At 45.2% G+C, this 14819-nt stretch overlaps 1 protein-coding gene and 2 long non-coding RNA genes across 4 annotated transcripts in view; 1 reads left to right on the forward strand and 2 right to left on the reverse strand.

Annotated features, from left to right (window-relative positions):
- The window catches only part of LOC138847097 (uncharacterized), a 72482-nt gene that overhangs the window by 21734 nt on the left and 35929 nt on the right, over nucleotides 1-14819 (forward strand). The gene's annotated exons all lie outside the window — the stretch shown is intronic.
- Nucleotides 212-4233, reverse strand: LOC103348558 (uncharacterized). Its single transcript, XM_070064803.2, has 5 exons — nucleotides 4046-4233; nucleotides 3903-3938; nucleotides 3748-3815; nucleotides 3542-3636; nucleotides 212-361 (listed from the first exon to the last, which is right to left on the reverse strand). Exons 1-5 carry the CDS (start codon nucleotides 4127-4129, stop codon nucleotides 348-350), a joined length of 297 nt encoding a protein of 98 aa, XP_069920904.2. The 5' UTR covers nucleotides 4130-4233; the 3' UTR covers nucleotides 212-347.
- LOC149120610 (uncharacterized) lies at nucleotides 9821-14122 on the reverse strand. Its single transcript, XR_016226287.1, has 4 exons — nucleotides 14001-14122; nucleotides 10909-10959; nucleotides 10717-10779; nucleotides 9821-9931 (listed from the first exon to the last, which is right to left on the reverse strand). It is a non-coding gene; the product is annotated as an uncharacterized LOC149120610 (long non-coding RNA).

Raw genomic sequence — 14819 nt, forward strand, 5'->3', positions numbered from 1 at the left:
ATGCTGCTCTCCTCCAATCAGGAGCAGGATCAGCTCCTGCAGCTCGTCAGTCGAATTGGTGAGGCAGCTGTGTAGAAGTTGTTTACTGTCTCTCAGCGCCATATTGCGGGAGATCAGATGCATAGAATTAGTCTTAGCAGTTCCAGTAATTTAGTCTAGTCTCGGTTGCTCCCCAGAGATACAGACACTGAGACAGAGGATCTCACGAGGTTTATTAGGGGAAATTTTAGGAAAAATAAGAGAGGGAGGAGGCAGCAAGGAGCAGGGAAACCATTCAGGAGCGAATACTCTTCGATGTGTATCATCACCACAGCATGCTTAGGATGGCTCAGGCTCCTCTTTGACTTTCAAAAGGTTTGTCCTGGAAGGCAAGATTTAAGACTATTTCCATAAGACTTGATTTTCTTATCCACACTATGTCTCCTCTCATCGGTCTGGGCTATGAGCGAGTACTTCCATGTGTGACTGTTTCTGTGTCTCTAGGTCATGAAACATCACAGTCTGCACATCTCAGGCAGATCTGAGTTTCCTGTGAGCCCATCCTCATCACTGCCTCACCTTGTCATGTCTGAATTTGAATAACAGAGAGGAGACTCTGCCTCATCTTTGCAAACAGGGTTGCAAGTCATGTCTTGGCCTGAGCTATTGCACCCTTAGATTTGTTTACTGTACTCCAGTGAACATCTATTGATGATCTTACGAGAGGAGAGTTTTCATGTGACGTGGGAAGGGGAGCGCCCAGTATGTGCAGACATTTGCCAGGTACTTTTGCCATGGGCTTATTTCTTCCTCCTGACAGTGTCCTCAGAAACCAACAGGATCCCCGTGTCACAGATGACTGAGTGGGGCTCAGAGGAGGCCCCACAAAGCATGGGCATCAGGGCCTGAGGCAGCAGAGCCACAGGGAGAGCCCCCATGGTGCCTGATGTGGAGCTGAGAGCAAGGCTACAGGAGGCTGGGATGTGGTGAGAGGTGCCCAGCTGAGCAGCACAGAGTCAGCGTCAGCTCCCCCTGGAGCCTGCTCATCGCAATTGGAGGGAGCTGCCCACTGCCCCAGACCCAGCTACACAGTCAGTGTCTTTGGGGCATCATCAAGCAAAGTCTACTCACAGGACCAAGGTCAATTTCCTGGACCTCCAGAGCATGTGTCCTCACTGACCCATAACTTTGACACCCCCACAGGAATCCCTTGTCTTTCCTGCAGATTAGGGGTGAAGGGCTTTAGGGCAGCAAAAACCCCGATATTTCTGGCCTCCATAAGCCACCTCTTTCCTTATGTAAACACACCTCTGCTGCCCAGTGCACAGCAGAGAGGTGATACTGCCAATTGTGTGTCCTCAGAAACTGGAGCAATGTTCCAAGGTCCTCAGACAACCTCACCCTTAAGTTGTAACACCCTGCAGTACCATCTGGGACATTTTTCTTTGTATATCAAAAATGAGAGATAAGATGAGGACACTTTCCAGGTCAGTTCATTGTGTGCACTGACTGAGGCTACTGGTGTAGAGAGTAATAGCATGGGAACAGTGTGATGAGGGGCCACTTGTGGGGTAGGGCATACAGAGAAATTTGGGAAAAGTAGTGGTCCTCTGCAGCCTCCCGCCGAAGTTAATATTTGAAATGTATTACTATGATGGACAATGGCACCAACACTCATCCCAATAAAAGCTGATCCACAATAAAGTAAGTGACAGTCCCAGGCACCTTTCCCCTCCACCAGATTTAGAGCAACTCGTGACACACAACTTGACTCTCCCCTGGGTCCTGACAGCTTGGGGCAGGAAGGGAAGTCACAGGTATAGACTGCTGTCCTCACATGTCACTATGTCTGCAGATGTCAGAAGACACAGCCTATCTTGCAGGAGATGCAGAACCAAACCAGATTAATAAACACACGGATGCTAAACGGAGGACCTGTATATCCAGACCACTCCCGAGCCTACCTGCCTACCACATCCAAAGCTCATTACTTGCACAGTAAGAACAGATACTGAGAAGAGAGGAATGTTCACCCTCCACACATGATCACAGACAGTCATAGAATCGAGGGCCACCAGCCTCCTTGTCCCCTCTGCTTCTCTCCTTAGCTAAGGGTCTCAGTGTTGCCACCCCTGGACACCAGAATCTCTTGGGAGGGGACGTGGATTCCTGATGTTCTGCAGGGAAACTGGGAATGTGTTTTGACAGAAACTGTTACCTAGAAGTTAGGTACACAGAGGTATAATACTTATCATAATTCACAGGCAATACTGAATTTAAAGTCCAATGAGAGTTTCCAACTAACTAAATAAGAACATTAAAACAAGTTTGTTTTGATTTCAAACTGTAAACGGCCTGTGGTGTCTGAACAGAGGACTCATCCACTGTAATAACTACACAGGCCACAAGAGAACCTGTTCATGGGAACATAATTCAGGACTTTCTTGGAAATTGGCCCTGGAGATAATTACTGTCACACTTCACTACCACCCTACAAGTGTACATTTCTATTACAAATATTTGATCCCTGCTAATGCAGAATATTTTATGGAGGGCATCACTGAAGGATTTCTGCATAGCATATTTTCCAAGAGAAATAAGATGGTGATTTGCTTTTTCCAAGAGTGTTCAAAATTGCACAAAGCACACAAAATAAACTCTTCCTCTAGGACACCCACATCCCATATCACAGGGCCATTTTGAGTTCTAGCACATCCTTTTCTGATAAGCTTTCAGCTAAAGCACCTGGGAAGGCAGGAAATGATCACCCAAATACTTAGGTTCCTGAAACCCATGCAGGAGACCTGGATAGAATTCCTGGCTCCTGGCTTCTGCCTGGCCCAACCTCAACTGTTATGGGCATTAAGGGTAAACAAACAGATCAAGCTCGCTCGCTCACTCTGTCTCTCTCTCTCTCCTCTCTCTGTCTCTGTGTATGTGTTTGCCCCTCTGTCACTCTGCCTTTCAAATAAATCTTTTTTTAAGATTTATTTTATTTGAAATGCAGAGTCGGGGAGAGAGAGAGAGAGAGAGAGAGAGAGATCATCCATCCTCTGACTCACTCCCCAGATGGCTGCAACAGGCTGGGCTGGGCCAGGTGGAAGCCAGGAGCTTCTTCTGGGTCTCCCATGTGGGTGCAGGGGCCCAAGCACTTGGGCAATACTCTGCTGCTTTCTCAGGCACCTCAGCAGGAAGCTGGGTTGGAAGTGGAGCAGCCTGGACTAGACCCAGTGCCCATATGGGATGTTGGCATTGCAGGCAATGGCCCAACCGACTATGCCATAATGCCGGCTCCTCTAATACATCTTTTAAAAAAAATCACCAGTGGGAGTAGAGGAGAATCCACATCCAGTGCAGGGACCTTTCCCTGGGGTCCAGCCCAAAGAACCACCTTGCTAGGGCACCTGAGGAAAAGTGTCCTACCACCTTCTGGGACAATGCTTTCTCTTTAGTTAGTGCACTGGACTGTTTTCAGAATATGGAACAGTCACTTCTGGAATAAGGGGAGGATGTGGATTCTACAGTGGAAATGAAGCTGCTCCCCCCAACCAGCTGCTCCTACCTCTCCCTGGAGTGCTCCCCCAGATCATTCGTCCTGGTGCTGGCATCCACCTCCAATATTCCTCTGCCATCCTCTGCATTTCCATTATTTCCAATCTTGAACACAGAAAACAAGTGGACTTCAATACCACCTTCTCTACTAGACACTCAACAGCTTAATCTTAAGCCTTCAGAAACACCCGTAAAAATGCCAACCCCATTCGGCACCTGTGATGCAAGTAGACCAGCTCCTTCCTCCTTTTCATCACCTCCTGCTCAAAAGCACAGGCACTGAGCTGTGGGAGGAAAACGCATGCCTGTTTAGCTGTGGAAGACTGGGCACAAAAGAAGGCAGCAAAGAAAAAGTCTTTAAAAAGTCTTACCCTGTTTTCCCGATCCTTCTGGGCGTAAAAGGCTATCTGAAAAAGTCCACACATCCGCAGCTAAGTCCAGGGGTTCTAAGTAGTACTGTAATTATCGGCATAGGGGCTGAGGATTCTGCAATGATTGGCAGAATGCAGATTACCTGGTTTCTGAACATAGACCTTTGTTGCTCCCTCCGTGCCTGCAGTTCTTGTATTTTTCTCCTGTGATTGAGATTTACTGTCATCAGATGAGGAACATTTTTTGATGATGATTTTATTCAGTGTACCCAAGTGGTCATTATCTTCACACATGTGCACAAAACATGCACACAGATCAAACACCTTATATGTACCATGATAATAAAGGCACAGTGGAATGCAAACTGCTGCTTTACTGTAGTATATAAAGCCTGCAGGGTTCTGAGTTAGCACAATCTCCTTACCCTGCTTTATTCTACTTGAGTATCTTTTCTCACAAAGCTCTATTCTCCTCTTACTGATGTGCTTCCACATTCCCCAGGGTGGCAACAACTGGGTTTACAAAATGCTACAGTCTCTTCTATGGCTGTGATCTCTCCTATATCAAACTGCTTTCCTAAGGATTATCATAACTGCCACCACCCCACAAACATTCACACGAGCCCAGCCTCCCACACTGTTAGGGATCAGCAACTGTTCAGAAACTTGACATTTTCTCATCATTAGTAAAATTTAATTTGCTGTGTTTTCCCTGCTGTGAGCTTTTTTTTTCCCCTCTGGGTATGTCCTCAGACCGTTTGTTCATATTTCTGTGTTAATCATGTCTATACACTAAATAGAGTTAAAAACAAAATCCAACAAGGGTTTCTGGAGTAGTTGGTATTCAATCTCAGAACTCACTTGTATTTTTTTAACTCCTCTTCAGCCTGTTTCAGGTTTTCCTCTTTCTCTAACAGCTTCCTCTCGCTCTCCATCTGCTCCTGTTGCCGCCTTGCCAGCTCCCTACAGTGGGAAAGAAATGCACCTCACCCAGAAGCCCATGTGAAACTCTGCCTTTCTGACCACCCAGTAGTCTAATGGCTTTGAATGCAAAATTCCTTCCCAGCCTTCTGTAATAATGCACACACCCACAAACACATTCTGAGAACAGAATTAAAGCTGTCCATTGAGGGCCAGAGGAAAATCAGACTCTGGACCACTGGCAAGTCCTCTGCAATTTCAAGCTCCTCCTTGTGGTGGAATGAGAAGGCCGTGCCAAGGTGGCCACTGGCAAGTGAGCATCAGTTACTCAGGAATGGCTTTGGACCTACCTGGCAAAGGAGGCTGCCTGGCAAAAGGCTGTGATTGGATGGCTTCAGACCCATCTGGCAAAGGAGCCTGCCTGACAATGGGCTGTGATTGGTTAGGGTATAAACTGCCCCTTGATCAGATTGGCTGCCTCAGCTATATAAGCTGCAGTGCCAACTGAAATAAACGAGTCTGCCGGCTGCTCGCCTCTGGCCCGCTTTCACTGGACTCCTGGGGTCTGTGTGGTGACTCTGTGCCTCTTGCCCCCATCACGCTCCTACTCTCAGAACGAATCCACAGCAACATCTGGCGCCCAACATGACTGAGAAACAGTGTGTCGGACTCGGTGAGGTCCCCCCTTGATTTTGACAAGTAGACTCCTTGGTGTTCTGTGTGCTGTTTGGTTCTGTGAGGGTGAGCACAGAATGTCCTCCTACGCCCCTTTCCTTGTCCTTGTCCTCGGTCTAAGTGACCCCAGGTTAGGCACACATTGCCCAGAAGCGTAACACCATTTCTCGGCTCCTCCTTTTACTTTCAGTTTGCCAGGCGAATTCACGTAAGGGACAGATCATCCCAGAATTCGGAACCAAGTCATCTTCCCCCACTTGAGAGAGGTGACATTCCGGAGACACCGTGTGGGCATACGGCCTTGACCTAACGAATCAAGGAAGTCCCCCACTAAGCACAGGACATACTTACAATCTGATACATCACTGTTCATCTAACATAGGGAACCCCCTGCATAATGCCATCAGCCAGTGAGATGCTAGGAATTTGTTTTGTTATGGCAGCAGTGCTGTGGGTGTCTTGTCTTTGGCTAGAGTTGGCATGGTGTGCCTCTCTTAAGTGCTCAGACATGGGAAAGATACCCCCCACCCTCAGAAGCCCACACAGATTACCAAACATAATGAATCTGTGAGTGATAGAGCCTGTCACTCCAGGCCTCTGCCTCACAAGTGACAGTTGATGAAAATGACATGACAGCAGACAACGCAACAATGCCTAGTCAGCAATCCCCCAAATACCCGTGGGATGAATTTAGACGACCTCGAGGCAATAACCCATGTGAGGTCATCCCTTCTGCACTCAGTGAGGATCCCCACATTTGTGGCAGTCCTTGGGCACCCCAGGCTCTCAGGGCAGCTGCTAGGCCCCATCCCACCTGCATGTTTGCCTTTAATCTTGAAGTGGATGCAGAATTCAGGCTTTGGATTCCAACACCTGTAGAAAGGCTTTTGCTAACCAAGGGCCAAGGATATGCTTGTGCCTTCCCAGAGAACGCAGGACAGCCCATTTGGGTACCAGCTAGAAACATCAAGCCTGCAACTGACTGTCAGCCAGAATCAAGTGAACAAGACTGAGAGTCCACCTTGTTAGCAGACACACCTGCTACCGATTGTCAAGCTGCTGCCTTATCCTACCCTGAGAAAGTGCCCATAGCCACATCCATTACTGCTTTATACCCCACTAGCTCTGGCCAGCCACTCAGATGGTCCACAGCCTGTGTGCAGTCACGCCATTCCTGATAACCATTGTTCCTCATTCCTACCCCCATCTGAGCAAGCTCTCCTGTGGTCTCCCATTTTGAGGGCTTGTTAGTGAAAGATGGGTAAGATCCCCTGGGGGAGAACCTAAGACAGGCACAGCCATGTACAGAGACCACATGGAAATGGGGTCAACAATGGTATGGCCAAGAATCATGCCTCCTGTTGCTCAAAAATAAACAAGTCTGCAGGCTGCTCGCCTCTGGCCTGCTTTCACCTGACTCCTATGTATGTAAAAATATATACATAGCACCTATGGAATGATGCCCTGGTCAGTCATGACAGCCAGGACTAGAACTGGAGCCCATATGAGATGCCGGTGCCACAGGCAGAGGATTAACCTGTTGTGCCACAGTGCTGCCCCCAAGAAAATGCTCATTTTCTTTCCAGGTGGAAAACCAGACCAATTCATCCCAATTCATTCCATTGTTTATAAGACAGGGGATCCATACTTGTCTGTCTCCTCCCATGCGAGACTGATTCTCAGTCTCAGGTGGGTGCCCTGACATAGACAATCAGACCTGCAGAGATCCTTCCGGGGCCACTAGTGACTTGTGGACATGTCTAAATACAGGTGTGGCACCCCTGCCACCTACTGCTTCAAGTTTAGAGAAGGAAAAAGCAAATCATAGTACTACCAACACTGACTGAATTTGAAAATGTTGTGAACTGCCACCTAGTCAGGGTGTTAGCTCCTGTAAACCTGGAGCCAACAGCTGGGAAGCCCTCAACCTCAGTGTCATCTACTCTCACAAGGTGGAATTCACTGATGGTGTAGGCTGCAAATCCTGGGGTCTGGAAAGTTACACTTGCTGTGCTGCCCTTGAACTGCTTTGTCCATGGTTTTGAGTTAAAAAAATTCTCAATTTGATCTCTGTTCTAATAGGGATTACCCACAACATTTAAAGAGCCATTGGAAGGAAATAGGCACAAAACAATACAGAAAGTTTCTGTATTTATTTTTCTGGCCATCCATGCAAGGCTTCAGCAAATGATTTCTGGAGAGGCCCAAATGCAGTGAGGTATTGAAGACACAGTGGAGCAAGGCACTGTCCCACCCTAAGAGAGCTCACATTTCAGTGCAAACAAGATACCACTGAAGATATAACAACCCCTGCCTCAGCCTTGAGACGGACTAAGACAAAACCTGGATCATAAGGAAAAGCTCTGCTTTGACAGTTACAGCTGCCTACATTGGTGGACACACTTGTTCACACAACAGTAGTTGTATCTAAGAACATGTGAGCATCTTACCTTGTTAGGGTCATCTTTCTTTGTACATGGTTTTCATAAAGACTATTCAAAGTCATATTCCGTAGTTTGTAGTCAGCGTCCTTTTCTGCCAATGCAGAGCTCAATGTATGACAGTTTTCTTCCAGGTTCTTTTTATCTTCTGCAAAAGATAAAACAGTGTTCTTTGTGTTATGTGCACTTGGACCTAAGAACATGGCTGGGGCAAGGACCCTGGGGCAGTAAGCCATTCTTCACCTTCCCAGTGAAAACTGATCTTTGCTCTATTGGGCTTTTTTTTCCCAACAATGTACCTTCCAGTTCACATATGCTGGACCTCAGGGCTTCCCACTTGGCTTCCTTGGCTTCATCATGATACTCTGTAGACTTTAAGACAAATGTCAGAAGAGACATTCAAGAAATAATGATGGCACAACTTTGTGAACATTTAACACTACTCAATTTTTCCCTTAAAAATAGTTAGCTTCTGTCTGGTCTCCCAGACATTGTGGTCATTTGGAGAGTGAACCAGTAGATGAAAGATCTATCTTTCTCTCTCTCTCTGTAACTCTGCCTTTCAAAGAAATAATAAATAAAGCTTTTTAAACGAAATAGTTAAGATGGCTAATTTTGTGTTATATATTTTACTAAATTAAAGTTTTTAAGTATCTGAAAAATAAGTAATTACAATTCAGTTCTCTGATTTATATCATCTATAGGAGTAACTTTGTTATCTGCTCCCTCTTGATCTTCAACTGAGCATTTTCTTTGTCTACTTTATCATCTTCAAACTTTAGTTTTACTTTCCTGACCTGGCATCATTAGTGGTAATTTGAACCTAGTACAGGAAGTTCTCACTAATGACAATTCCCAAAGCAAAATTCCATGTAGAGATCATACAATTTTAATCTTTTTTTTTTTTTAATTTGAAAGGTAGAGTTATAGACAGTGAGAGAGAGAGAGAGAGAAAGGTCTTCCATCTGCTGGTTCACTCCCCAAGTGGCCACAATGGCCAGAGTGGGGCAATCTGAAGGCAGGAGCCAGGAGGGCCATCTTCTACTGCTTTCCCAGGCCTTAGCAGAGAGCTGGATTAGAAGAAGAGCGTCCAGGACTAGAACTGGAGCCCATGTGGGATGCTGGTGCCACAGGCGGAAGATTAACCTGTTGTGCCACAGTGTTGCCCCCAATTTTAATCTTAAAAGAAATGAAATATTTGTTCTACATCAAAGCTAAGATGTACAATGGAAATCCTGTAGCAAGTATGGGTAGTTTCTAACAATCCTGAGCATAAAATAACATTGGTATAACATCTTTCAGTTTCTCTGAAGTTTTCTTTTTCTACTATCTGCACTGTAATTTCCATAGAAACTCTGAGTGATAAACTAAAAAGATGAAAGTCAACCAGGGGGCCGGTGCTGTGGCATAATGGGTTGGGCCTCTGCCTGCGGCACCAACATGCCATATAGGTGCTGGTTCAAGCCCCAGCTGCTCCATTTCCGATCCAGCTCCCTGCTAATGACCTGGGAAAGCAGTGGAAAATGGCCCCAGTATTTGGGCCCCTACATGCATGTGGGAGACCCAGAGGAAGCTCCTGGCTTCAGCTTGGCCCAGCCCCCGCCTTTGTGGCCATTTGGGGAGTAAACCAGCAGATGGAAGAACTCTGTCTCTGTCTCTCCCTCTCTCAGTCTATAGCTCTGCCTCTCAAATAAATAAATAAATTTAATAAGTCATTGAAGGATTTACACAACATTGAACGTTGCACAGAAGTTTCAGCCCCTAGACTCTCACACTTGTACTATCATGAACAGCAAGGAAAAATCTGCATCTCAATTCACCGAATAAACTGAAAAGCTCAGAAGCTAAATAATGGTAAAAATGTAACAGCTAAATTCTTACCAAGTCATGCTTCTTGGCATTCAGATCTGTTCCAGGTGGAAGCTTAGCATATGGACTTTGAATAAGGTCATTCACTAGATTGTTCGTGTCTTCAACTTTTCTGTCATTATCCTTCAACAAAACATCAAAAAAGAACTCATTATCAGTTGTTATGGGAAAATGTATCCAGGAAGAGCAGACAGAAAATCATAGGTATTCCTTTTGCTTCCCAGCCACATTAGGAAACAGTGATTTCCATACCCTTGTCACCCAATGCTAAGGGTGGGCAAATGGAAAAGCAATGAGTTCACCAAGTATTTAACATTCAGTTCTTCTGGTTGGAGGAAACATATTTGTGAGTTGTAATTTTATCATTGATCATATGTAGTTGTCTTGCTAACACAATACAATTAGTAATAAATGTAATATAATGTGTATTTACAAGGGTAATTTCCATTTCCAGCATTAACTGTGCTCATATTGGTGATCTAGAAGTCAGAAAATTGCTGGACCCTTGACTTCTGGTCTGGGTTGTAAGGAGCTTGGAGACTATCATGCCTGTCTTTGTAATAAGGAAAACAATGAAGTAACTAAAAATCAAAAAACCTTTTAGATCTATCAGAGAACTGATGTCACAGTGCGAACTGTTGCCTTCAAAACAGGAGAGACAGACAGATATAGTGAATCACCACATACCAGAGCATTGACTCTAACAAACATTGACATTGTTTGTTAGAGTGCCAGTTCCAGCCCTGGTTACTCTACATCTAACCCAGCTTCCAGCTAATGTGCCTGAGAAGCAGTCGGTCATGTTAGTCCAAGTATTTGGGTCCCTGTCACCCATGGGGGAATAAGAGGATGGAGTTCCTGGCTCCGGATTTCACCCTTGATTGTCATCTAATCGTTTCCCTTCTTACCTCCTTCTCTTCGAACTTCGGCATCATATTGCTGAGCAAGGACTCATCGATGGTAATTTTGACCTAATGAAAAACATGCTTGTTAATGATGTAATTTCCGAGAACAAAATTCCATGTGGAGCCATACAATCATGAAATATTTGTTCTGAATCAAAGGTAAGGTATACAATGGAAACCCTGTAGGTAGCTTACCTCTGGCATATTTCTCTTCAAGTTCTCTGAGGATTTTTCTTTTTCAAATAACTGCACATAATAGAAATAAAACATGCATTGTGATTGCCATAGAAACACTGGACCAAACACTTAAAATATGAAAGGTTGAGCAAATCTATCTGGAGCTACCTCTATATTTGATGGAAAAGTGGTTGATCTAGGCTGGGGCCAGGAACTATGTCAAACACACAGAAATGAGGAACAAAGAAATGCCTCAAGGCATGAATGTTTTGTGGCATCACACCATTTCTGCTTAGGAGATAACGGAATACACTGAGCAAACAATGAGGGCAAAGCAAAGAAGGTGGTGTTCAAGTCACATGGCGCAAATGAAATGTTCTTCATAGATAAGAAAGGAAACCAAAACCAAGTGTCTCTCACTTCACCTAGAAAATTCTCTGTTCAGCATCAAGAGTGTCAGGGACTGCTTTACTTGACCTGATGTCTTGTTCATCTGATAATTTTCTCAGTTTTTCTTTGCAACTTGCAGGGTAATGCTGAATGCTTGCTTACTCAGGTCAGTCTTTTACATTTAAGACATTGTGTGATGGGTACAAGAACGCTGAATAGCACTCAGTAGAAGGGTCAGCCCCCAGGCTCACACAGTTGACTGTCAGTGTGGATAAGAGTGACATTTCACAATGTTGCACGTGGGGCTGCACCATGTGTTGCACATCTTCTCTCTAGGAGTCCCAACAGGTCCTCACAGTGCTCATCAGAAAACAGGCCTCTCCTGCTTTCCCCAAAGGTAGGAGAAAGTAGCCCAGAGTCTTTCCTTCTCTTTGAAAAGGCCAGCCTTCTTGAAAATCTGTTTTCCCAGAGCCTAACTGCGATTTTTCCAGAAACTACATGACCACTGTGAAGGGAAATAGCCAACTCTCCCTCTCTCTACCCTTCCTAACCTGGAGGGAAAACCAGAATCACACTGAGCAGCACAGATGAACGTTGCAGGGCTCAGGCTCCGTGGAAGACTGAGCTGGTCAGGAACCCTGGGGCCCGATCACCACCACAGGGCTGCTCCATGGCCCCTGGAGCTTTAGGCTGAGGCACTGTGTGCCAATGTTATGGACTCAGGGATATCTCCTCGAGGACACAAGGGCACGGACAAGACAGGAAATCTTAGCTTCTGCCACTCTCCGTTGGAGTAAACAGAAAACAACCTAATCTGTAGTCAGACAAACCTAAAACCCCCACATACAAACTAGTTATTGACCTCAGTCCCTTTTAACCTGCATACGATGTCTGGGTTTGTTGAAGAATTAGAAGGCATACTAAAATACACCAATGGAAACAAAACCCACAGTTTGACAGAAAGAAAGCATTTAACTCACACTGAGCTATGGCATCAATGATAGAACGATCAGACTTGGAATTTAAAACCACTGATTAATATGGCCAAGACTCAGATGGAAAAACTGGGCATAATGCAAGAAGAAATAATCAGCAGAGAAAGAAAATTGTAAGACTCCAAAGAAAGGCAAGAAATCAAAACACAATAGCAGAATGAGGCATCCCTTTGATGGTTCACTATCAGGCCCAACACAGATGAGGAAAGAACCAGTGAATTAGGATGTCAGGGGGCCAGGGTTGTGGCCTAGTGGGTAAAGCCATTGGTTTGAGTTCCACATGGTCACAGGTCTGAGTTCCAGCTGCTTTCCTTCTGATCCAGCTCCCTGCTAATGGGAAAGCAGCAGAAAATTGCCCAAGTGCTTAGACCCCTACACCCAGGTGGGAGACCTGGAAGAAGCTCCAGGCTCTTGGCTTCAGCCTGGCCCATCCCTGGTCATTGCAGCCATTTGGGGAGTGAACCAGCAGATGGAAGACCTCTCTGTCTCTCTAATTCTGCCTTTCAAATAAGTAAGTTCAAAGAAAGGAAGGAAAGAAGGAAGGAAGTCCCCCCAAAAAAATGTAAAGAAGAAAAGGAGATGAAAAGCAACACAGGGAATCTAAGAACAGGACCTATTGGCATCTTTTTAAAGATTTATTCATTTGAAAGGCAGAGTTACAGAGAGACAAAGACAGAGACACAGAGAGAGAGAGGAGTCTTCCATCTGCTAGTTCACTCCCAAACAGCTGCAAAGGCTGGAGCTGGGCCAATCTGAAGCCAGGAGCCAGGAGCTTCTTCTGGGTCTCCCACCCAGATGCAGGGGCCCAAACACTTGGGCCATCTTCTACTGCCTTTTCAGGCCACGACAGAGAGCTGGATCAGAAGTGGAGCATCCAGGACTCAAACTGGCTCCCATAAGGGTTGCTGGCACTGCAGGTGGCAGCTTTACCCACTACACCACAGTGCCAGACCCTGAAACTATTGACATTTATTGCATACTTTAATCCCATAGGGCCAGCGCTGTGGCATAGCGTGTAAAGCCACCACCTAGAGTGCCGGCATCCATATGGGTGCTGGTTCAAGTCCAAGCTGCTCCACTTCTGATCTATCTCTCTGCTATGGTCTGGGAAAGCAGTATGAGATGGCCCAAGGATTTGGGCCCCTGCACCCGTGTGGGAAGACCCAGAGGAAGCTCCTGGCTCCTGGCTTCAGATCTGCACTGCTCTGGCCATTGCAGCCAATTGGGGAGTGAACCAGTGGATGGAAGACCTCTCTCTCTTTATCTGCCTCTCATTCTCTCTCTGTGTAACTCTGACTTTCAAATAAATAAATAAATCTTTTTTAAAAATTCCATAACAGAACAATACAGGTTCTTCCCAGGCTCATAAACATTCACAAGGTAGACAACACTCAGGGCCATAAAACACATGCTAAAAGTCATAATAGGAAATTTCCTCTCAGGCCACAGACTTAATCTACATTTCAGTAGTAGAAAGATAGCTGAAAACTTACAAACTATTTGGAGACTAAACGGCATAACTCTAAAGAACATGAGTCAAGGGAGTAATCTCTAAAGAAATACAGAAATATTGCAATGTAAATGAAGATGGGGTTTTAAACACTGGTGGGATGTAGGGAGAGTGTTGCTTCAATGAGGAGTAGTGCTAAATGCACTACTAAATGCTGAAAATTCCTCTTCATTTATAATGCAAAGTATGCCTGAATGGTATGGTAGTATACTCACAGCAAGTTTAGTTCTCCAGAAGAAAATCTTAAATGTAGAAATCCCAAGGAAAACACCGACAATCAACTTCTGGAAAATTCCCAAACAATGCAGACCGAAATGAAACCGGCACTGCAGAATCTCAACCATCTGTAAGATGACATCAGAAACAGTGAGAATCCTCAAACACATTACACAGTCGCAAGGGCTCACCCTTAGGACCCCTGAGCAAGCCTGCCAGGGGTCACCACACTCCTCAGGTCACTGCAGGGAATTCCACTGCCTCAAGAAACGTCACACTTGCCAGTCTCGCGTTTCCTGGGTGTCTGAGTGTGGAAAGTCATTGTGAAAGTGGGTGCCTTCACATAGAGAACCCAGGTCACCATGGGCCCTGCCCTCTCGGGGGTCTAACACTGCACAGAAACCCCCTTCATTGCACTTCTTTCTGGGATTCGTTGGTTTTCCTCATTTAAACATCAGCATCATTAAAAAAGTAGAATAGATAGGTAATTTTATTTAGAAAAAAGATAAGTTTTATTTATGAAATAAAACCAAGATGAAGATACCGAAAATGATGCTGAAGTGTGGGGTTTATTATTATTCTTGATATTAATTCTATTAGGCCTTCATGGGAATGAAAACAGAAATTCCCACAGAGTAAATTCTGACTGCTCTCCATGGATTGCTCTGGATTTAACTGCATGCTTTTCGAAAACTTAACACTTGAATTCTAAATGTGTCCTTCAAGATGATGGTTTAAAAAGAGCCAGTGATGCAAGTGTTATGCCAAGTCAGGAATGGAAGAAAATTAATTCCTGATTTATGAAACATGTGAGTGAT

Source organism: Oryctolagus cuniculus, chromosome 19, assembly GCF_051225735.1.
Source record: "Oryctolagus cuniculus isolate XC-2025 breed Fujian yellow rabbit chromosome 19, ASM5122573v1, whole genome shotgun sequence".
Classification (NCBI taxonomy): Eukaryota; Metazoa; Chordata; class Mammalia; order Lagomorpha; family Leporidae; genus Oryctolagus; species Oryctolagus cuniculus.